The sequence below is a fragment of the Paramisgurnus dabryanus genome, chromosome 4 (assembly GCF_030506205.2).
Source record: "Paramisgurnus dabryanus chromosome 4, PD_genome_1.1, whole genome shotgun sequence".
In the NCBI taxonomy this organism is placed as follows: domain Eukaryota; kingdom Metazoa; phylum Chordata; class Actinopteri; order Cypriniformes; family Cobitidae; genus Paramisgurnus; species Paramisgurnus dabryanus.
In genome coordinates this window covers 24557146-24580283 of record NC_133340.1, presented here as the reverse complement: position 1 = coordinate 24580283, position 23138 = coordinate 24557146, and the positions used below count along the sequence as shown (strand labels likewise).

The window sequence follows — 23138 nt, the reverse complement described above, 5'->3', positions numbered from 1 at the left end:
TTAAATTTTTTAAATTTATTATAACCTGTACGCCGTGTTTTTAAACACATTGATACTATTGTTATTAAATCTTTTGGTTTTCTATGGACAAAGAAATTAAAGTTTTGAAAGGAGAAGAAAGTAGATTATGATAATTCTATAAAAATTTTTGTGAACTATTTCTACAACCATGAGTATTTTATAATATGTATTCAGACTAATAACAGGCCTGAATATACAGCCTAACTTTATCAAACCATAGGCTTTGATTCCAGAGAAAAGGAAAACTAATAGCATGACTTCAATGTAACATGATCCATGGTCCTCAATATACAATTTTTTGTCTCATCCACATTTATTTTTTTCAGAAGCAAATTAAAGCTCAGTTGCTTGAAACCTTTTCACAACTATTTCCGGCTTTTCCTTATCCCCATCTTTTTCAAGTTATAATAGATGTCTTTCTACCTCTTCTGCTCTGACTAATGTTATGCTTTCCTGAGTGAGAGCTCATGAACGATAGATAAACCTCATGAAACAACTTCATCATCCAGGATGAAAATTAACCCCGAAATCAAATAAAAAAAAAGTATACTACCATATTGCATAAATAACAAAACAAATGCATACCTAATTTTCTTTATGCAAAACATTTCTTTTGATTTTGGGGTAATCTGCGTTGCATAAGATTAACCCATCTGTGAGTAAACCTGTTGTGTGCAAAATCAGAGAGCTACGTTCATTTAAATCCGAGTGTGCGCGTTTTATTGGAGTTTGTATCGGGTCCGTATGAGACGCGACCCGTCAGCCCGTGCCGTGACTGCTGTAGTCAAAGACCCCCTTCTTAAAGAAAGGAGAGATGCTGCAGATTGCATGTTTTGAGACTTGTGGTCCAGATTCGTCCGTCTTGAGAGGAGACGACGACGACGACATCATCACATAGAAAAAATTGCGCAGGTATTGCTGGGAAAAGAAATACATTAGCAACAGCAAAAGTGATGATGAATGTATCCAGGACTGATAGTTGTATTGATTGTATTTACCTCTAACTGATTTCGTCGTTCTGCGATCATTCTCTCGTCTTTGTTTCCAAAAATCTTTTTGGGAGGAAAATCCAAAGATGCAAGCTAGAGCGAAACATTTAGTAATATTAGAAAACAATTTAAGACCTCACTATACTGGTTTTCTTGACAATCATATTTTTGTTATAGAAAATACGAGTTATTTCGTAACTTTTATTATATTTTACAGTTATATTTTATATTATAGTTATGGTAATTAAATTCATATTTACTGTATTAAATTAAAGATTATAGAAAAAGCAGCAAATACAAGTATCATAAGCAACATTTTTGCATTTTGCAATTTTCCATTATTATTTCCCATACATTTTTTTTTATTCTTTAAAAAAATAATTTTATTTCCTTTAGGCAATAAATTCAACACGTAATATGTGTATAATTGTTCATGCAGGTCGCACCTCTGGATATTTCGATTTTAGAGATTTGTGCATCTCCCGAAAGCGACTGTATCGTCTAAACACTGTCCATGTTTCTTCCAAAACGGTGATCTGAAATAAACATAACATACATCAGAGCCATCCTGTTATTCCCCATTTACACATAAAGACTGTAGGGATTGTATACAGAATGCAGCCAAACCTTAATTTCAAATTCAAAGTGCTCATCTTTGCCCTGTCCGCACATGACGTAACGTGGGATGGTGATTTTTACCGGATCTTTAAGACTATCTGGACTCGGATCCAGAGGTATGGACATCAGCCGCTGTGGAAAGATGTTTTCTTAAAGTCAGAAATTTTTATTTATTAAACTGACAAATGAAAGCATTTTGAAAACACTTCATAAGACCATACCTCGTATTTCAGTTTGCGTGCATCATTTTGTTTTTTATTATTGTCCTAAAAGAGTAAAATTGCATTCATTAGAGACATGAAGTAACTTTAAAACTCTATTGTATTTAAAATAAATGTAAAAAATTATAGTACGAATTTCGTGAAGCAAGCAGGCAGACACATATTTGTAATTTTTTCATTTCAGTGTGGTAGCAATTAGAGAAAGTGCAGCTAAAAATGCATCTACAGTTAAAAGTGCATCTACACAAAACACTAGCTGCATTTCCATTACCCTTTGAATTGGACAAATTGAAAATTCACCCAATGGAAACATGTCAATTTTGCATAAGGTTTTTAAGGCAATTTGAAGGAATATAATCGCAAAACTGCAATGGAAATTTAGTAAATTTACATTTTCAGGTCATATGACATGCATAAAAGTCAGTTTTTTAAAAAAAACTTTCCCGCCAGCATTTTCTTTTGTGATTTTCACAAAAGTTTCACAAAATGCCTTTCAGGAAAATTTTCTTCTATAAACGTTACATGAAAGAACAGACCCTCTGCTTTCAAACAAACAAAACGGAAAAAAAATTATTTTATCTTTATTTGGTCTCTTTTTATAACATCTCAAATAAAATTTTGAGTTTTGTAAATTCTTTTTGTTAGAGATCAGATTCAGAATGATGATCAAAACATACACAGATTTTTAAAATGTTGAATTAGCTGATGCTTCCGTTTTTAATAAATTGTGTAAGAGGGCCACCTAGTGGACAATAGCGGAATTAAAGATTACCGTAAAAACTTGTCATTGGCAGGGAAATGTTTTCTCTTAATTGACAAGCTAACTCGTCAATGGCAGGGAAAGAGTTAATTTGGTGCAGTATGTTTGATTGGAGGAGAAGACAGAAGAAGGGGTGTGTTCGTTTTCTGATGGCATCACAATAAACGCCAAACACATGATATCAAAATACCGCAAGAGTAATTCGGAAGTTGACTGCTCTGTATGCTTTCGAGTTGCTGTATGAACTCGAGCACAGCTGTCACCATGGTTTATGGAACAACTTATCGCGAGACAACAAAATTACACTTAATTCGCATGACATCGGTGAATGGGAATAATTTTTTGTCGACATTAGCGTTATTTTCTAAAAGTTTTGCGCAAATTTTAATGGTAACGCAGCTACTGACGGAAGGCAGCATGCTCCAAATCTGAAAAACGATCTGAGGACTATGGAGATCAGAGATTGTGATGGATATGCAAATGATTAAGGCTGAATCATGCAAATCAGGGCTGCTGATTGGCTGAGGCTTGTGCTTTCCACATCTGTCAATCTAACAGAGCTATTCTCACTATCCTGCCGCTCCTCCTGTAGATAAAATGGGCTTTTACAATACAAATGTCAAAAATACTAGAAGTATTTAAAAGTGAAGTGTGTCATTGCTGAAATGCCTGCAACACTAAATAGTGAAATTATTACTTTTCGTATGACTCTACAGCCAGCCTTGTGCTGAACAGAAGATTAAAAGGCAGACAGTTTTGATGAACTGTCTCTTTAAAAGTGTGGGTGCTGCAGGTGTAGTTTTATACCTGTAGTGAGTCTGAGGATAGTGAGAGAGTGTTGTTATTCTCTCTGTTAAACAGGTTTCGATTCTGCAGTCTCCGCTGGACCTCTTCTTCAATATACACGTTTATCCTGAAGGACGAGGGAAGATTAAAATCTCTAACATCCAGAAAAACTGCTTACACTTTACTGAAATAAAGACCTTGAAGGTCTGTTTCAAGTTTTATAATGGTAGTAAATGGTGCTTCTGATCTGAAGCCCATAAAAGTCCATTCATCCTTTAAAGAAGTAATCCACATGGCTCCTGTTTTAGTTTGGAAAGTTTAAACAGTTCTTTTTTCTTACAAAATCACATCAATTGCCCTCAGAAGACCTTATTAATCCCTGGAGCCGTGTGGATTACTTCCGTGAAAGATGGATGGACTTTTTTTACTTTTAAGTACCATTTACTACCATTATAACTCAGATTGAGTGAACTATTCCTTTAAACATGCAAATTTGGATATTCTAGCCAGTTGAGAAGATATATGTTTGTACCTCTCGTCCCCTATTGACAGTACAGAGGGGAGGGTCTGTATGGGGCTGATGGGCGACTGGTTCACATTCTTCTCCTCGCTGCTTACGCTTAGACTCCGCCCACTTACTTCACTTTCGTTGATCCTCTGCTTCAGCTGAGCGATCTCTCTCTCCATCCTAAAAACATCCAGAGAAATACATAAGAAGAGCACTTTTAGATCTCCAAGGGTGCCAAAGTGGTTTAAGCCACCACAAATTTTAAAACATCTTTTTAAGGAATACGGACCAAGAATATCGCAATCGGGAGTATCTTGTTAAACAAATAGTGTTGACTAGCAAGTGGCAATCATGTGACGTACAATAAACGCTGTTGGCTATTCAAAACAAAACTTCCCACCTCAACTTCCTGTTTTCATAGTAAACACATTGATGCGGACATCAACACAATTTCATGAGCTCACCAAAAAGCAACAACACACCTCTCCTGGTCCAGGTCTTGTGTTCCTGTCGACTTGAAAGTGCTTTGACTCAGTTCAGATTGGGACCTCCTGCGGGGTCCTTTGGCTTCAGGTTCGAGGCTGAGGCTCCTGCGGTAGGCCGAGTGCCTCTTCTCCAATCGAACGACGGCTTGCTCTAGCGCTTCCCGCTGCTGTTTCTCCTTCCACTCCAGGATCTCCTTTTCCTTCCGCCGAACTTTCTCCTCCTGACGGGCCACGTTGGCCGTGAATTCGTACGATTGCTGGAGCTGCTGCAACTGCTCGGCGCTCGCGGTGTACTGACACAAACGTTCCTCCTTCTCCTCCAGCTCCTTCTCTACCTGCAAAAACAAAGAAAGATGGAGTTATGTAGACAGGTCTTGGGTATACAAAAAATACCTATTATATAACACTGAGTTTCACCTGATAAAGCGTCTCATCCAGCACTTTGTCCATTTCCTCTGGACTTCCATCTGCCCCTGGAGACCCTCTTCCTCCTCTCACCCTCTCCAGCAGCTCGCTGGCTCTCTGTCGCTCTTCAGACACGGCAGGAAGATGTTTCTCACGCAGAGAGAGCAGCTGTCTCTCTTTAAACTGAAGCTTGTGTTCTGTCTGCTGGATGAGAACCTCCTCCTGACTCAGAGACGAGACGTCCTGCAAGCCACGCTCCATCATGTCGTGAACCTGCAGAGTGGAGGAGAAAAAGTCGCTATTAAAGCCCGAGCAAACTAATTCATTATTTTGTAAACAAAACATTTGTGATAACAATTTGTAAACAATGAATCGGTGAAAAAACTGATTCCTTACTTTGTAAACTATGAATCTGTTTATTTCAAACAAAATGAATGATTTGTTTATATCAAAAATAAATAATGTATTTACAAAATAATAAATTATTTTTTTCTATTGATTTAGTGTTTTAAAAATAATAAATCAGTTTTTGTGATATATTAATTTTGTTAAACAAAACAATGAATTCATTTTATTGATATTTACAAAACAATGAATACATTTTTTGACTGATTCATTATTTTGCAGTGAGAGAGAGTGAATCAGTAAATAAAATGATTCATTATTCTGTAAAAAAAAACACACACACAAAAAAAGTGAAAACGAACTAATCATTTTATAAATAGTGGACCTAGTTATTTTGTAAACAATGAATTAGTAAAAACTGATTCTTTATTTTCAAACAATGACATTTTCTGAAACATTAAGTTTTAAATACGAATCTGTCAAATTTTGTAAACAATGAATCAGTGAAAAAATATTCATTAATTTTAGAAAATCTTAAATAATTGATTCATTATTTTTCAAACAGTGAATCAATAAATAAAACGATTCATTATTTTGTAAAAAACCTGAAAAAAACAGACTAATCGTTTTAGAAATAGTGAAACCAGTTATTTTGCAAACAATGAATTAGTTAAAATGGATTCATTATTTTCAAACAATGAAATTTTACGAAACATTACATTTTAAATAACAAATCTGTCAAATTTTGTAAACAACGAATGGGTTTATTTTAAACAAAATGAATAATTTGTTTATCTTAAAAAACAAGTTATGAATAACGTATTTACATAATAATGAATCATTTTTATTTACTGATTTATTATTTACAAAATGAATCATATTTTTTTCTACTAGTTTGGTGTTTTTTAAATAATAAATCAGAGTTGTGACATATACATATTTTTAAACAAAATAAAACATAAATTTTAGTAATATTTACAAAAGAATGATTTTTTTTACTGATTCATTATTTTGTAAACAATGAATCAGTGAAAAAATATATTCATTAGTTTTAGAAAATCTGAAATAATTGAATCATTATTTTTCAAACAGTGAATCAGTAAATAAAACGATTCATTATTTTGTAAAAAAGTAAAAAACCTGAAAAAAAAAACAGACTAATCGTTTTAGAAATAGTGGACCTAGTTATTTTGTAAACGATGAATTAGTAAAAACTGATTCATTATTTTCAAACAATGAAATTTTACGAAACATTAAATTTTATATACGAATCTGTCAAATTTTGTAAACAACAAATGGGTTTATTTTAAACAAAATGAATCATTTGTTTATCTTAAAAAACAAGTATTGAATAAGGTATTTAAATAATAATGAATAATTTTTATTTACTGATTTATTATTTACAAAATGATTCATATTTTTTCTACTGGTTTGGTGTTTTTAAAATAATAAATCAGTTTTGTGACATATACATATTTTTAAACAAAATAATGAATACATTTTAGTAATATTTACAAAAGAATTAATCTTTTTTTACTGATTCATTATTTTAAAAACAATGAATCAGTGAAAAAATATTTATTATTTTTAGAAAATATGAATTAATTGATTCATTATTTTTCATACAGTGAATCAGTAAATAAAACGATTCATTATTTTGTAAAAAAGTGAAAAACCTGAACAAAAAACAGACTAATCATTTTATAAATAGTGGACATAGTTATTTTGTAAACAATGAATTAGTAAAAACTGATTCATTATTTTCAAACAATGAAATTTTACAAAAAATTACATTTTAAATAACGAATCTGTCAAATTTTGTAAACAACAAATGGGTTTATTTTAAACAAGTTGAATCATTTGTTTATCTTAAAAAACAAGTAATGAATAACGTATTTACATAATATTTAATAATTTTTATTGACTGATTTATTATTTACAGAATGATTCATAATTTTTTCTACTGGTTTGGTGTTTTTTTAAATAATACGTTTTTGTGAAAACAAAATACATCAATTCATTTTTTTTTACTGATTCATTATTCTGTAAACAATAAATCAGTGAAAAAAAATGTATTAAAAATAATTGACTTATCTTGTAAACAATGAATCAGTTTCCTCTGGTGTCAATGTAAAATAAAGAGGCATCTACCTGTATCTGTTTCCCCCGGTGTGTATGAAGCAGTAGACTGAGTGACTTCTGTTCACTGGCCACCTCTCTCTCCAGTCTGTCCCTTTGCTGAATCAGTGACTCCTCCAGCAAACCCAGCTCCTCCACCTGGGCCTTCTTGAACTGCTCATACCGCTCCTGCGCGCTCCTCCGTGCCTCCTCCCCTCCCTCTTCCTCTCCGTCAATCCGTGCCTCCTTTGCTCGGAGTAGCTCCTCCCTCAGCTCGGCAAGTGTCCGTCTCTCTTGCTCCAGACGATGGACGTCATCCGGCGTGAGCAGGGATGCCGCCTCCTCGCTGCGCTCCCTTAGCTGCTCCTCCAGACGCCCGACCAGGCTCAGCTGCTCCTTCTCTCGCTCTTCCAGACGTCTGGACATTTAAGACATTTGATTGGATACGCTTTTATAAGGAGGCAATGTTGCAGATCTCCATACAGACTAGTCTATCTTGCTTCACCAAATTCTCTCACCTGTGCTCTATTTGTAATTTGACAGCCTGCTCCTCTCGCTCTCTTTTAAGGCGCTCCAGTTCACGAAAGAGTTCGGTTTGTTCTGCTCGCTCCCGCTGGGCCTGAGCCTTCGCTTTCTCCAGATCCTCTTCGTGCACCTTCTCCTCCAGCTGTTTCTGCTGATGTCTCCTCTGTTTCTCCTCCTGCTGCTCCTTCTGGTCCCTGTGTCTTTCCTCCTGTATATTACACATTAACATATAAAAGGTCTCGGTTAACCTTTGTGACATAAAAAAAGTTGAGAATTAGTTTGGAGATATTGGCGTCTTTTTAGACAGATTTTCAATAGCACAGCAATAAAACTTGATTGCTTCCTGATCTGACCTGGAATCGCTCTTTCTCAGCAATCAGGTCTCTGAGGCGGCTTTCGATATCCTGACTGCGTCTGCGCAGACTCTCCTCCTGTCTGCGTATGCGCAGCTGTACCTGCTGGGACTCTTTCCTTTGAGACTCCACTTCCTGTTGCATGCGCTCGAGCTCCGCCTTTTCACTCTTCTGCTTTTCTTCCATCTCCTTTATTAGCCGCCTACAACACCACAAAGAGATAAGGATGGTGATTGGCTGGGTTCAGTGGTGAGGTCATAGATCCATTTAAACAGAAAGAGTTCAGGCAGAGAACAGAGAGCAAAACAAATTTACAAGAGACAAATCCTCTTGTTATGTTTTGCGTCCATTAAAGGTGCAATGTGGGATTTTTAGAAGGATCTCTTGACAGAAATGCAATATACACAACTATATTATCAGTGGCGTATAAAGACATAATGAACTGTATTGTTTTTATTACTTTAGAATGAGGCGTTTTTATCTACATATACCGCAGGTCTCCTTACATGGAAGTCGCTGTCATGTTTCTACAGTAGCCCTAAACGGACAAACTGCTCTACAATGTGCGTTTCGTCCCTTCGTTGCCTCAGACAACGACGTGTTTGTCCTGTGGCGGCTACCATAGCTTCTCATTGCATTGGTTGCAATTCTCAATCTCACTACTAGATGCCGCTAAAATCCCACATTACACCAATAACTAACACGCAAATAAATAAGAAATGATCAAGGAAGATGAAGAAGCTTTCATTTTTATTTATCATTTAAAATTATTTGCTTTTAATTAAAAGTAATAATTTTATAAATTGTCTAAATATACGTATAAACTAGGGATGAACAAATACAACATTTCTGTGCCGATACGGATATTCAATCAATTACTTTGAATGAAATGTACCGATACCGATTCAAAGTATTATGTCGTAAAATCCTACAGAGCAGACAAACTGCAATTCAGAATAATCACACGAGTGTCCCGAGTTCTGATCTATTTTTCGTCCACCTTAGATTGCCAGGATATAATCTGTTTTAAACAATCTACCCATGTCTAATAGTAGAAAAAAAATGCTTTTATCAGTTGAGTATTTAAAGTTGCAATCGGTAACTTTTCACCCCTCTATCGCCACCTTTGTTTGAAATGTAAAATTACAATTTTTACGTGGGTTAAAGGGATTACGTGGCTGCCATCTTGGACACATCTCGCACATTCTTTGGGTGTGGAGTCAAAGTTACCCGTAAGCAAGTTATTTTCGTTTGTTAAGTTTTAAATATGGATATTTCTCTGACAAACCCGCTTGAATTCCCCTCAGAAGGTTTTGTTTATCCTAATGGAGCTGTTTGGATTACTTTTTTGAAGAATGGATGCACAATCTTTGGGCATGTCTAAGGTGGTCCCCATATTCACACATTTAAAAAATGGGAAGATCTAGGACATTTTCTAAAATAATTGAAAAAGTGTTTTGTCTGTAAAATGATGGACATATGCAACTTGGATGGCCAAAGTCAAATGAGGTCAAGCTGACAAAATGTGCGTAACAGCTTAAATTCTAAATTATTATTTAAAGCTTACCATTGTGAAACATGTAAGGAGACAGTTTTGAATGCTTATTTTTTATTTACTTGCTTTGTAACTGATGTGTGTTTTTATTTTAACCCCACAATAAAAAACACATATTACATTGAAAATAAAGACTGAAAGTTTAAGTTACAGTTAAGGACGAGAATATCTTCAAATATTACTGTTTATCTGAAGTGTTATTCATGACCTAATGGTTGTTAGATTTGTGGTCACATGACAAACCTTTTAGTTTCAAGTTTTTCCAGTTCTTCCCTTTGTTGCCTCTCAAACTCCAGTCTGGAACACACAAAACACAATTAGTTTCCACCCTTTAAACACACACACACTTCAGACACCACAACAAACTCGCTTCACTTCATGAAATCCGGCAGTCGATGCATTGCAGCTATAAGCACATGCTGCAGGTTGCACAACTCAAAACCATCAAACAGTCAGATAATGGCACACACTTAAAGTGATAGTTTACTTTAACATGAAATGTTTGTCATGACTACTGGGGCGTGTACACCAAGGCATTTTGCGCCGGTGTATGTTTTCAATTGTTTCCAATCAAAGCGCCGCACTTTTCAAAAACGCCAGCAGCGCTCGTCAATGTCACTTTTCACTCAGCCGTCCAATCACAGTGGAGGAGGGGCTGGACAAAAACCACAACAACCAACCGGCGCATTGTACAATGACCGGTAAACAAAGCAGAAGTATCATAGCAAACAAAGTGCTTCGCTAAAAAAAAAAAAAACGCTGGCAAGCGCCCACGGTTGGCGTCCGCCTGCCGTTTTCAGCCGCATTTAAACGCTTTGGTGCGCACGCCCCTTTACTCACCCACATGTTGCTCTAAACATGTATGAATTTCTTGGTTCTGTTAAACGCAAAATATATGTTGATAAATATACCACTTACTTCCATAGTATTTGTTTTTCCTACTATGGAAGTCAATGGGTAACGTCAACTGTGTACTTACCTTCATTTGTTCAACAGAATAAAGAAACTCATACAGATTAAGATCAACATGAGGGTGAGTGAATGATGACAGCATTTTCATTTTCGGGTCAACTATCTCTTTAACTAAAGTTTTATGGTTATGAGGTGTGAGGGGACAAATAACTTCTCACAAGAATGAACAATGGGAAATGGAGAGACCGAACCCACAAACACGACGATTTGTGTTTAAAACAAAGAAACAACAGTTAACATCAGAAAACTAGTTGTGCGTTTATGTTCTACCTGAGAAAGACGGGTCCCTTTTCAGTGAAGAGACTGCCACAAAACAAATTCAGAAAGAAAAACGTTACCAAACTAAACCACACTCTGTCTTTTATTTCAATTTATTTGAGGAAGATTGAAATATTAGAATTGCAAAGCTACATTAGAGGTAAGGCCTTACAAAAGAAATAAGCTGGTGTTTTGCTTGTGATTGTATATCGCCATTGTGAAACTGTCCAGTGTCTGTGAGTTTCTGCATGCGTGATGCAGACGCAATTTCCTACCATCACTAACGAAACAGGCCTTTGCTGTGACTTCTTTGAATAAGATGTGACAATGCAAAAGCCAACATGCGTATGTTGTTTTTAAGGGATGCATTGATATTGAACATTTAGACATACACTCACCTAAAGGATTATTAGGAACACCTGTTCAATTTCTCATTGATGCAATTATCTAATCAACCAATCACATGGCAGTTGCTTCAATGCATTTAGGGGTGTGGTCCTGGTCAAGACAATCTCCTCACACAATCTGCTCAGTTACTGGAATTTTCACGCACAACCATTTCTAGGGTTTACAAAGAATGGTGTGAAAAGGGAAAAACATCCAGTATGCGGCAGTCCTGTGGGCGAAAATGCCTTGTTGATGCTAGAGATCAGAGGAGAATGGGCCGACTTATTCAAGCTGATAGGAGAGTAACTTTGACTGAAATAACCACTCGTTACAACTGAGGTATGCAGCAAAGCATTTGTGAAGCCACAACACGCACAACCTTGAGGCGGATGGGCTACAAAAGCAGAAGACCCCACCGGGTACCACTCATCTTCATTACAAATAGGAAAAAGAGGCTACAATTTGCACAATCTCACCAAAATTGGAAAGTTGAAGACTGGAAAAATTTTGCCTGGTCTGACGAGTCTCGATTTCGGTTGAGACATTTAGATGGTAGAGTCAGAATTTTGGCGTAAAAAGAATGAGAACATGGATCCATCATGCCTTGTTACCACTGTGCAGGCTGGTGGTGGTCGTGTAATGGTGTGGGGGATGTTTTCTTGGCACATTTTAGGCCCCTAAGTGCCAAGTGGGCATCGTTTAAATGCCACAGCCTACCTGAGCATTCTTTCTGACCATGTCCATCCCTTTATGACCACCATGTACCCATCCTCTGATGGCTACTTCCAGCAGGATAATGCACCATGTCACAAAGCTCAAATCATTAAATTTAAATTGGTTACTTGAACATGACAATGAGTTCAACAGCGTAGAATTAAGGCAATTCTGAAGCCAAAAGGGGGTCAAACACAGTATTAGTATGGTGTTCCTAATAATCCTTTAGGTGAGTGTATATATTGTGGATGAATCTCTCAGAATTTGGTAGACATCCAACATAATGTTCATCCCAGATTTATATTGGCCAATACCAATAAGTCATAAATATATTGAGTAATGCATCCTTATTGTTATTTTTTGTGAGGTAAGCACTCGTGAGTTGTTAAGCGGGAGGGCTTTGTGAGTGTTTAAATGCCACACCAGGAGTACCAGCGATGGTGTCGGAGGGCATGGAGAGAGAGGAGGGTGGAGAGAGGAGGGAAGAAGAGGCTCCTGAGAGGGAAGAGATGGAGGAGGATTGAGGAAGAGAAGCGGGGAGGAAGATCTCTCTCTCACTCCGTCACACTTACATGTTTTTTCTCGTACGTGTATGAACTTACCCAGGGTTATACAGCATGACCGTGGAGAGGTTTTCACAGGATTTGGACAGATCACTCATGGATAAACTCAGACCAGTAGTCAGAAGGCCGCTCTGCAGAACCACAGCAGCGTTATGTTACAGATGAAATAAATGATGCAAGTTTAACAATGAATCTGAATTTCTCACCTTTCGTTTCTCTCTTAATTTTGCTGCCTCTTTGGGATGGTTAAATCTGAACATATTGGTTCTGCCAAGCAGAATAACAGCTCCTGAAAACAATACACACCACAAATAAAGCTACCGTATAGGAAAAACAACATATTCGACATGAATGAAAATAAGTGAAGATGTCAATGTGTAACCTTGGTTGAGCTGGCAGGGCTCTGTGACCTGAACTCCATTGACTGAACACTGAGCATCATTCAGAGGGATAAGAGTCACTCGTCCAGTCTGATTCTCTATCAAACAGTGTTCACTCTCCAGACCCAAACCATGAAGAACTACAAACGAACACGCAAAACGTTTCATGAAAAGCCTTTGGAAAATGTATGATAACATGTTTATAATTAATTCAAATTGAGACTATTAATTTATTATTAAAAATGACTAGGGATGCACCGATACAAAATATCTGTGCCGATACCGATGTTCGATTACTACCGATCCTGACATATACTGATAGTTCTGCTTTTTACACCGATATTAAATTTTTCAACCAATAGCAGATTATTCAGACTGATATCTACCGATACCGATAGTTTCATAGTTATTTTAAAGTCGCCATGAAAATAAGATGAAAAACTGTCATTTGTTTTGGAATATTGTGGTATTTTTTACAAAGACTTATCTGTGAGCTTCATTATTTATAAACCCTCATAATCTATAAATCAAAAACGCAAATCTCCTCCGCTCCTCAAAACAATCTCTCTTTACTTCCGGTCATTTGGTATCGCAGGTGGACAAGGCCCAGGAGAAGATCACAGCGATTAGGCATGGGCCGGTATGAGATTCTGTCTGTAAGCAAAAATACCACAATGTTGTGGTATTGCCATTGTTACATTAAAATGTGTTCTTTTAAAATGTCTGCGTATAAAAACATCAACTTTTCAACTGGACACGATACATTTTATTTTTAAGCAACATACAACAATTATGCCTGGTAAAAATAAAGCCTGTAATTGATAATATTCTTTCAAAAATATGTAATTGAAATATAAACATGTATTCAATTACATGATTTAATTCATTTTGTGTAAACATAGTTCATACCTTAAAAACGGTATCACAAAAAATTTTAGTGGTTTTAAAACCTTGACTCTTTAAAACCTCGGTATACGTTGAAACCGGTAACCGGCCATGCCCAACAGCGATTAGCAATAAACAACATGACCCAACTTCAAACGATCCAATCAGATCTCGATGGACAAATTCACATCCAGCCTACCCTTATTTCATTTCAAAAGCCTGTTTCACTCGCATATACGTCACCACGAGGAAAATAAGGCAATCGCCACCTCAATTTCATGGCGACTTTAACTTAACTGTATTAACTGCATTAACTAAATACTAAAGATTACATTTTCTGAATATTAAACTATCTGCCTATAGTGTAAAAATAACTTTTATCGACCGATACTGATTATTGGCCGATATATCGGTGCATCTTTTTACTCTTTGTTTCAAGTTATCATGTCAATAAATCCTAGAAGTGCAGAGGATACAAACTGCAATTCTGTTGTCACAGTGACCCAATTCAAAATAATCACACAATATTAGAGATGCACCGATTGCAATTTTCTTGGCCGATTCTGATTTTTTTTCCTGTAGGTGTGACCTGCCGATACCGATTTTTGCCAATTCCAATTTTCTTTCTAAAAACTGTAATTGACGCCCAGGCTACAAACAAAAATCCACCTTTCTTTTATTAAAAAAAACTTTATTTTTATCATAAAATATTAAACACTGCACTTTCACCCAACCTGCATTAAATTCCTTTTTCATCTGAACATATCTCAAAATAAAGTGCTCTCAGACATTATGTTAGATGTCCAAATATCAGTTGTTAATCGATTGCTGCTTCGGGATTGGCTTGTAACTGGCTGCGTGTGTGATAAGACATGAGATTCGGGGAAACATGACGTCCAAGTTTATCAGATTTCTGAAGCCTCTGTCTGGAGAACAGCTGGTCATCCAGAGTCCTGCATATGAAGGTGTCATACGTGGTCTCTAGCCGGTCAATCAGTGCATCTCTACACATTTAACAACCCGTTTTGATTGCCAGCATATACTCTGCCCTGGACATCTGCTGTTTTTAACCAATCAGCCGATGTCCGGTTTTATGTACCGATACAGAGTAAAGGACTATATACTAGTGCATCCCTAAAAATTAACTGTATGTAAACATAACCATTTAGCCAATACCATATCCTATATCATTCTGTCCATAAATAGCAGATTTAACTCACTAATGTCCTGCTCAGTAGTAGCATCATCACGACCAACATATGTCCTGCCCTCCTATAAACACACAATCACATTTATCCATTACATGCAGTACAACAAACAATCACATTCATTACACATTTAATCATATGTTTGTATTACACACTACTGAAAACACAATCGTATTTATTCATTACCTTTAAAGGAGGGGGGGGGGCATAATATCACAAACAGGGTCACTAGTGCTATCTATCACATTCATTTAATACACACTACTGTAAACACAAATACATGTATTTATTACCTTTAAATGATAGAGAATGATGCCGGTACTCAGCAGGTCATCATCAATCCCGATGAGATGAGGAAGTTCAGAGTCTAGGATCACTCCGATTCCCTCCTTCCTCAGAGCCAGAGTCTCTTCCTTCACAACGCACCCCACATATTTACACATTAGAGACTACAGATAAACACTAAAGGGTAGTAGAGATACTCTTTATCGCTGACACAAACCTTCAGGATGTTTTGAGTTTCATTCCACTTATTCGTCCACTCCTTTGTAAGCTCTAAAACCTGCCACAGAAAAGCACACGCAAACATACTTGGTGTGTGATTTATTTTTATGCCGTCAAAAATAGATAGTCCTGTCACACCATGGAAAAAGGCAATGTTGCTGTGCCGGGATGTTAAAAAAAATCATAAAATTTGACAACTCTACTAATAAATGTTTAATTTACCACCGCACAGTTCAGAGTTAATCACATCATCTATTAATAAACAGGGTTTCCCGCAGCACTTTTCAGTTTGGGCGGCCCACCTTGGGATATGCTACCACCTTAACTAAGTCGTCCAAAAAAAAATTTCACCAAACGGCACATGGCCGAAATGAGAGAAAGACATGGTCCGTCACTGTCTGAAGGATAACTAACCTGTTGATAAAACATTTAATTCATTAATAATCTAGTATGGGTTCATTTTCTGTCATAGTTTCTTCAAAATTGAGTTTTATTTGAGTGTTTTATATAAAAATATTTTTATTATGACGCATACGCCCCGCCCCTTTGATTGCCACGCCCCCGGCCCGCCCACCTGCACAACCCTACCACCTTAACTAACAAATTTCCTGCGGAAAACCCTGATAAAGATTAAGTAAACAAATCCTAAAGCTAGAAGTATATATGTATGCAAATTTCATCATCAGAATAATACATGCACAGCCGTATTTTTGTAACCGTGCATACTTTGTACGCGTAGGTCACGCATGTAGCATGTAGCCCAGGTGATGCATTGCATTTTGTCGCAAACGCGCATGCGTTGAACGTCTGTGTACACATGCAAGTCAGATAAACTATACTTTGCAAGGCTGTGCATGTACGCTCACGTATACGTTAAAAATAGACTTTACTGTACAACTTTTAACAATACAGAATTAAAAACTGCTAAGCAAGACTGTATAAGGGATGCTGTGATACAGAGGAAAGTATATCTGTTGCTATGGAAACAATGCTTTAATATTTTGGGGGATGTAGATTACCCTGGCTTCATTATGGTGTAGTTCTTCTTCCATACTTAATGCTGTGGGCGAATCAAGTAGTGCAATCTGAAACAAACAAAAACAAGACTGAATCCGAATCTTTAATCAGATAATAGGAACCAGATGGCATTTTATAGTTTTTTACATTATTTTAAATTCAGACCTGGTTTCCCTGTGCAAGCAGAGCTTTAAGTCGAGCGATCTCGGCTCGGAGCTCTCGGATGAGTCTCACGTTGGAGTCTTCGTTAATCGTGGGTTTGTTGATGATGTTTTTGGCGCGGTTAGCGTAGCGCAATGTGCTCAGCGTCTCGCCGTAGTTCACGTCTGCAGGCGAAATAGCTGAAAAGCAAAAATGAAGTCTCACTTCCACTAAACATTTTATGTGTCAAATCCACCTGTACACTTTAACTTTAACCCCATGCTAGCTTTGGTCAAGAGGGTCTGTGATTCATCACTCACTTGCAATCATAATGGTTTTGGAGTTTCCTCCGAGACTGTCTTTTAGGAGCCAGGTGAGCACTGAGTCTCTGTATGGGACAAACACCTGCTTCTTCTTCAAATGACTGTTTAATCCTTCCTGTGACAGATCAGCTACAAACACATGAAAGCACAATTAACAGACATTCATTTGTGTTATAGAAGGTCCTGGTATCTACTTAAAGTCCTCCTGTAGGACAATTTATTTTGAAAATATGCTCATTTTCCAGCTCCATCATTCCATCATTTTCCAGAGTTAAACATTTGATTTTGGAATCCATTCAGCTGATCTCTGGGTCTGGCGGTATCACTTTTAGCATAGCTTAGCATAATCCATTGAATCTGACCATTTCAGTTGAGACATTTGCAGGTTCGTTCTTTTCAAATAATAACCGCTCCAAAGTAATAACGCATAGCCGGTACTACTTGTACGATTAAAATCGCTCCGCGCCAATAAAGATCAATAAAGATTACTGTTTGGCGGCATCTTTTGACAAACACTGGACAACCACAATTAAGAATGGAACATTTTGACATTAATTTTAACATGTACGGAAAAAACAAAACATTTAAACAGTGGATAGAAGAACGAACAACGACAAGACACAGAGTTCCTCTATCCTTGTGCTTTATTGACAGTATACAAATCCAGTAACTCACTACACTATTTCACACCAAACCTTTACTCACCTAAGGCCGAGATGACATTGCCCAGAGTGACCAGTGATTTGTTGATATTGCCGCCCTCTTTGAGTCGAACGCCAGTGGCCCCTGTGGCGTCAGCTCTCTCACTTCCTGCCAGGTCAACTAGATGAATCTTACTGACTGTCTCGCTTGGCATTTCAGCGTCAAATTTAGCCTGAGGAGAAGGGAATTAGATGTGTATAGTGTTACATGTTAAACGAGTTACACTTAGTTGTGTAAAGCTGCTATTGAAAAAATCTGTGCATGACTGTGTAATGTTTTGAAGTCACCTGGACACACCTGTGTGATAGGCTGGATGATATACCTAAAGTTTAATATCTTTCCAAATTTTTGGTAGTACTTAAAAAATGTATAGATATATTGAAATTTTTATTTTTACTATTTTAACTTTTTTCCTAAAACAGTGATTTTCTTTTGCCCCCAGTTTTGGGGACAATAATCGGTATTTTGCCCACATTGCTGATAAAATCTTGCATTCCGTATATAAGCCAGCCCTGCCGTGCATGTGTAACGGGTTGCAATTACCTGTGCACACCTATGTGTCCTGTTATGCTGGGTTCACACCAGACGCGTTTGGGGCGTCAAATTCACGTCTACCGCGCGTAGCTGGAAGCTTGAACATTTTGAGTGAACTCGCTTCATTCACGCACGAAAGCCACGCGTGAAATTCTAGTCATCAAGACATTTACGCAGAAATTCACGTCATGGGAGGGGCTTCCGCGACTCCGCTCACTTCCTGTAATCACGTCACTACTAGAGCAAGCTCCTGATTGGTTAACGCGGCACGTTTTTCCTTTGTTAAGCTCACATTTTTCAACTCGTGCGTTTCCCGCGGCAACGCTCAATTCGCACCATTCGCACAAACTAGATGCGCGTCTAAGCGTCTTTACATTGACTTAACATTGAAATCACTCGTGCTTGACGCCTCTACCGCGGCTGGTGTGAATGCAGCATAACACCTCTGTAATGTGCTGCAGTCACCTGTGTAAAGTTAATGGTAAAGATGGCGTGCGAGCGGCTGCTGGCATCGTTCATGCCCGTGCTAGCCGTGGTACGGTTGATGTTGCCCGCCTCCATCAGCTCTTCCACGTCACTGTAGTTCTGGACAAGGTGCTTCGAAAGGTCTGAAATCAAATGATGACTGCAATGTTAGTATGGTTTACACTTAACTGTTGGTATCGTAACGCCCCTAATGCTGCCGGTCTCACCTTCGACATATGGCCCATCTTTTGGATGCTCTCTCACTCTTAGGTTATACGTCTTTGCCATCTTTCTCCTTAACAAGTCCCGGACTCGTTCATTGTAAATCTCCAGATAACTGTCATCGTAACAAAAACAGGAAGTGCAAAATGAGGATGCTGACCATGACTTTAAAGACGAAAATTACTTTTTGCAGTCACTATTAATTCCATCAATTATATTTTGCACCTTTGTCTTTGATCTTTACCCTGAACTTTGACCTTCAGGCCTGATTCAACTTACCTGACCTCAGTGCGAAAAGAAGCCTCATCTCTGCGAGTCATGCCTAAAATCCGACTAAATAATCCTTCACAGATTCGTGGAATCAGCCCGACATCACCCTACAGCAGATCAAAATTCAACGATGTAGCGAGTAATATTTTCTCACAATTTCATAATACTTCAGACAATCAATAATGATAAATGAACAGCTTCGACACATAGCAGGGTAAGTAGTGTATGCCTGTACTGACAAACTTGGTTTTCTTACAGGCATGCCCATCATTGTGTGTGACTTCCCCGACCCGGTCTGGCCATAGGCAAAGACGCAGGCGTTATATCCTTCAAAAGCTGCCTTCAAAACATCAGTGCCCAGATCCTTAAACACCTACAAGCACACCATTGTTTTAAATTGATTTCAATCTTTACTCAGTCAATATTAAATATATTTTCACTGAATGCTGATTTTATGTAGAAAATAATACAAATTTCTATAGCTGGGGTTTCATAGGCAGTGTCACATATGATGTGAAGACTACTGACCCTCTCCTGCGAGACAAAGTTGGCATTTTTAGAGTCCGATGAGTCGTAGGAGAAATCGTATGTGAACGTCTTCGTTCTCTCTCTCACAGAATCTCCAGTCACACCATCTGGTAACTGTTAAACAAACAACACGATAAATAATCTGAATATGATTTGTCGAGATCAGAGCTCAGAAATTGTCACTTTCACCTACTTTCGAGTTTGTGACAGTTGTCTTGTTTCCTTCCATTTCGATGATGCACTTGGCAGACAGGTCTTTCTCCCTGTCCAAAGAAATCAATACAGCATGAATAAAATATTTACATTTATATATTTCATATATTATTCACACAGACTCTGTAAAGTCTATAGACATGCACAATGTTAAATTAAATCACTTTCTCAGGTGTCTAGCGCTGGTTTAATAATTTCATGAGCTGTTTAAAAGGAAAATTAGCATACATTTATGTTTATATAGTTGTCCTGTTGAATATTCAAATTCAAAAATGATTTGATTATGCAGGAATATCGTAACACACACACTTTTTGTATGTTTATTTAAATTTGGGTGGGTCTAAAGCTATTTCATGCATTCCGACTTATTAAAGGCGGGGTGCATGATCTCTGAAAGCCAATGTTGACATTTGAAATCACCCAAACAAATACGCCCCTACCCCAATAGAATCTGAACCCTCTTTTGATAGACCCGCCCCATAGATACGCAACCCATTGGCTACAAGTGTGTTTTGGTACTCGGCCCGACTCCCTTTTACAAAGTGTTTTTCGAAAACTCTGCACCCAGCCTTTAACAAAGTTAAAGAGTTGGATTCCTCATGATAAACATACGCAAAATGTCTTGTATTTCTGTGGAAGTATTTCTGTGCCGAATGCACTTCGCAAGGGTTCTTACAAGCATGAAAGATTCATACTTAACAATCTTGCTTTATTTCTTTTTATAGACAATTTAAAGTACATTGGAAGTCCTTATATGGGCACTTCACCCAAAATAGCGCAGGCACACACCAAAAAAGAGCTGACACGAAATTAACATCACCAAAAAAAAAGTGTGTTCTTATTTGTGAGGAAAATTTAAGCATGTTCAACTTCGCAAAGAGCCCAGCCTTATGGAAACAATAGATATAGTTTGTTTATCTGGGTTAGCAGTGTTGTTGTGCATGTGTGTTTGATTAACGCTGTTGAAGTTGGACTAGTTATGAGTCGCAAACTGCATTAAACGTCTGTGCGTAAGTGCATATAATGTAAACGACACGAAAATGTAGTGAGTCATAAGTTATCCAGAGATAGTGGCACATTGTTTTGTGTGTGTTGCTTGCTTGTGACTCGCTCTGCCCGCGGTACACCTCCAGGAGCTCGGGTTAGAAGAATAGGAAAGAATAGGTACAGCTGTCTTTATAAATATGATAAAAATCTTCCTTTTTACTCAATTCACTTTTTGGTCCTGATAATACTTTTTTTTTTAAAGCATAATGCAATAAAACAATAGAAATACTTATTACAATACGATGTACTATATAAATAATAAAAAAAAAAATCCTTAGTATTGTTAAGCCATAATTTAAATGTTTCAGTGCTGTCTAACTAGTAGTGCAGCTCACTAGTTTTTGAGCCAGAGCCAGAATCACAAAGACTTTTTTAATTCACTCCGTAGCCATTGCGACATTGACGTACACATGTTTATTTGTGTGTGTGTGACTCGCTTACCGTCTGTTCATGGGCCGGAGCCGTACTGCCACCCGAACCGATGCCATGGCACATCCCTGACCATCAGACTGGACTCTCACAATAACACAAACACTGTGTCACTTCTCATTGATGACTGTATCCGTGTCAAATCGTGAGATAAATGATACCGCTCATCTAGTCTTTACTCATTTCTGATGTTAAAAGAAACGTTTGTTCAGAATGTAGATGTACGGCTTGTGTTCTTTTCCCGGAGTGATTTACAATATCCTCCTCTTTGCTGGTGGACGCGCCGCATACAGAAAATACGTGAGACGCTATACTGCCACCTGCTGGAGTGGAGGTATTATGCGTTTTCACAGACTAAAATGTATGTTTGAGCTGCCTTAGTTTAAAAACATCTTAACTGACATATCTTAAAATATTTCAGTGCCATTGTTTTGTCACAAGATGCATAACAGTAATGTTTTTTGTAAGGTATGTTTGTAAAAACTACTTAAATGTCCTATATATATAATATAACTAAAGCTTAGTCCTGGATTATTTTAAACTCTGTCGTGGAAACGTCCCATTATGTTCTACTTAAAGGAATAGTTCGTCCCACAATTTAATTACCCTCAGGTCATCTCAGAAGTATGTAGCTTTTCTACTTTATGTGGCGCTGCAAGAACCGGACAGAACATGCTGATGACATCACAGTACCGCGAGAGTAATTCGAAATCAGACTTCTCCGTATGATTTCGATTACCTCTCGCGGTACTTGGCTGTCATGCGCCTGTCGGTTCTTCCTGATTTCCTTTAAACAGTATCTTACGGCTGCTTTACACTTTGCATTTAATCAAAAAATTATAGTTGACGCATCACACATTAAGACATCAAATTTAGCAGAAGATCAAACAACTTGCATTTCCTGTGATTTGCATTGAATTCAAATTTATTTCATGCTACAATTTTCTATTCTAATCTATTTCATTTTGAAAACCTTCTATTATAACTTTATTCATGTAGACAAAAACTGGAAGCTTTTAAAATACAGAGCCAGATGACACTGACAACATCTTAAACATTTACACACATTTCCTAAAACATAAAAATAGACATAATCTGTCTAAATGCATCAATTAAATCTTTATAATTTCACATAAATATAGGGAGTACATATTAAAATTATCCTAGATTTTTTATTAAATCAAACTGAGACATTACAAATGCTGTAGATATATATATATATATATATATATATATATATATATATATATATATATAAACATCTTTGTGACATTATTTACAACACACAGAAATTATTACTAAGCTGGTGCCTTTCTGAATTCATTCACATTATCCAGTTTCTTTAACAGCTACGTACAAAGCAAACTACGGTATACCAAACCCAAATCTGCCAGCAGACTGTTAACATCAGATCACGCATAATTCGAGATGACTGAGTTATAAGTTATTTTCACATGATATATAATTCCATTACAAGCCATAAGCGCTAAAGTGCTCTGTGAAACTGAGCGCAGGTCACCCATCAGTCCATAATAATGTGGTCAGTGTGTACTGACCTCAAATCAGTTTTTTAAAGAGGCATTGCCCATCCGCTGATCCAGGATTTTTTTCCCACAGTTCATCGCTAGCGTTGCCACTGCGTAAGAGGAGAGGATGACGATGGTGGAGCCCACAAAATGTGAGGAGG

At 37.3% G+C, this 23138-nt stretch overlaps 1 protein-coding gene across 5 annotated transcripts; it reads right to left on the bottom strand.

Moving 5' to 3' along the window:
- Positions 1-5: 5 nt before the first annotated feature.
- Positions 6-21709, bottom strand: kif16ba (kinesin family member 16Ba). Of its 5 annotated transcripts, none has more exons than XM_073814347.1 (32): positions 21464-21709; positions 19956-20025; positions 19763-19876; positions 19491-19607; positions 19244-19341; positions 18970-19079; positions 18743-18885; positions 17747-17915; positions 17039-17170; positions 16743-16918; positions 16580-16645; positions 15559-15618; positions 15350-15469; positions 15069-15120; positions 12966-13103; positions 12790-12872; positions 12623-12714; positions 10932-10964; positions 9933-9986; positions 8135-8336; positions 7775-7989; positions 7290-7674; positions 4806-5066; positions 4368-4723; positions 3928-4083; positions 3417-3522; positions 3149-3195; positions 1850-1895; positions 1638-1760; positions 1457-1546; positions 1020-1103; positions 6-939 (listed from the first exon to the last, which is right to left on the bottom strand). In XM_073814347.1, exons 1-32 carry the CDS (start codon positions 21508-21510, stop codon positions 781-783), a joined length of 4104 nt encoding a protein of 1367 aa, XP_073670448.1. In that variant the 5' UTR covers positions 21511-21709; the 3' UTR covers positions 6-780. The 5 variants fall into 5 exon arrangements, with proteins under 5 accessions (XP_073670448.1, XP_073670449.1, XP_073670450.1 ...); XM_073814348.1 differs by having other exon boundaries at positions 4386-4723; positions 21464-21708; XM_073814349.1 differs by lacking the exon at positions 10932-10964.
- Positions 21710-23138: the final 1429 nt, after the last annotated feature.

Coding starts and splice junctions, on each gene's coding strand:
- kif16ba (XM_073814347.1), bottom strand. CDS start 21,510: ATGGCATCGGTTCGGGTGGCAGTACGGCTCCGGCCCATGAACAGACG. Junction 8,337..9,932: donor GAAAAACTTGAAACTAAAAG/GTTTGTCATGTG, acceptor GTGGTGTTGTAG/GCGGCTAATAAAGGAGATGG. Junction 7,990..8,134: donor CTGAGAAAGAGCGATTCCAG/GTCAGATCAGGA, acceptor TGTAATATACAG/GAGGAAAGACACAGGGACCA.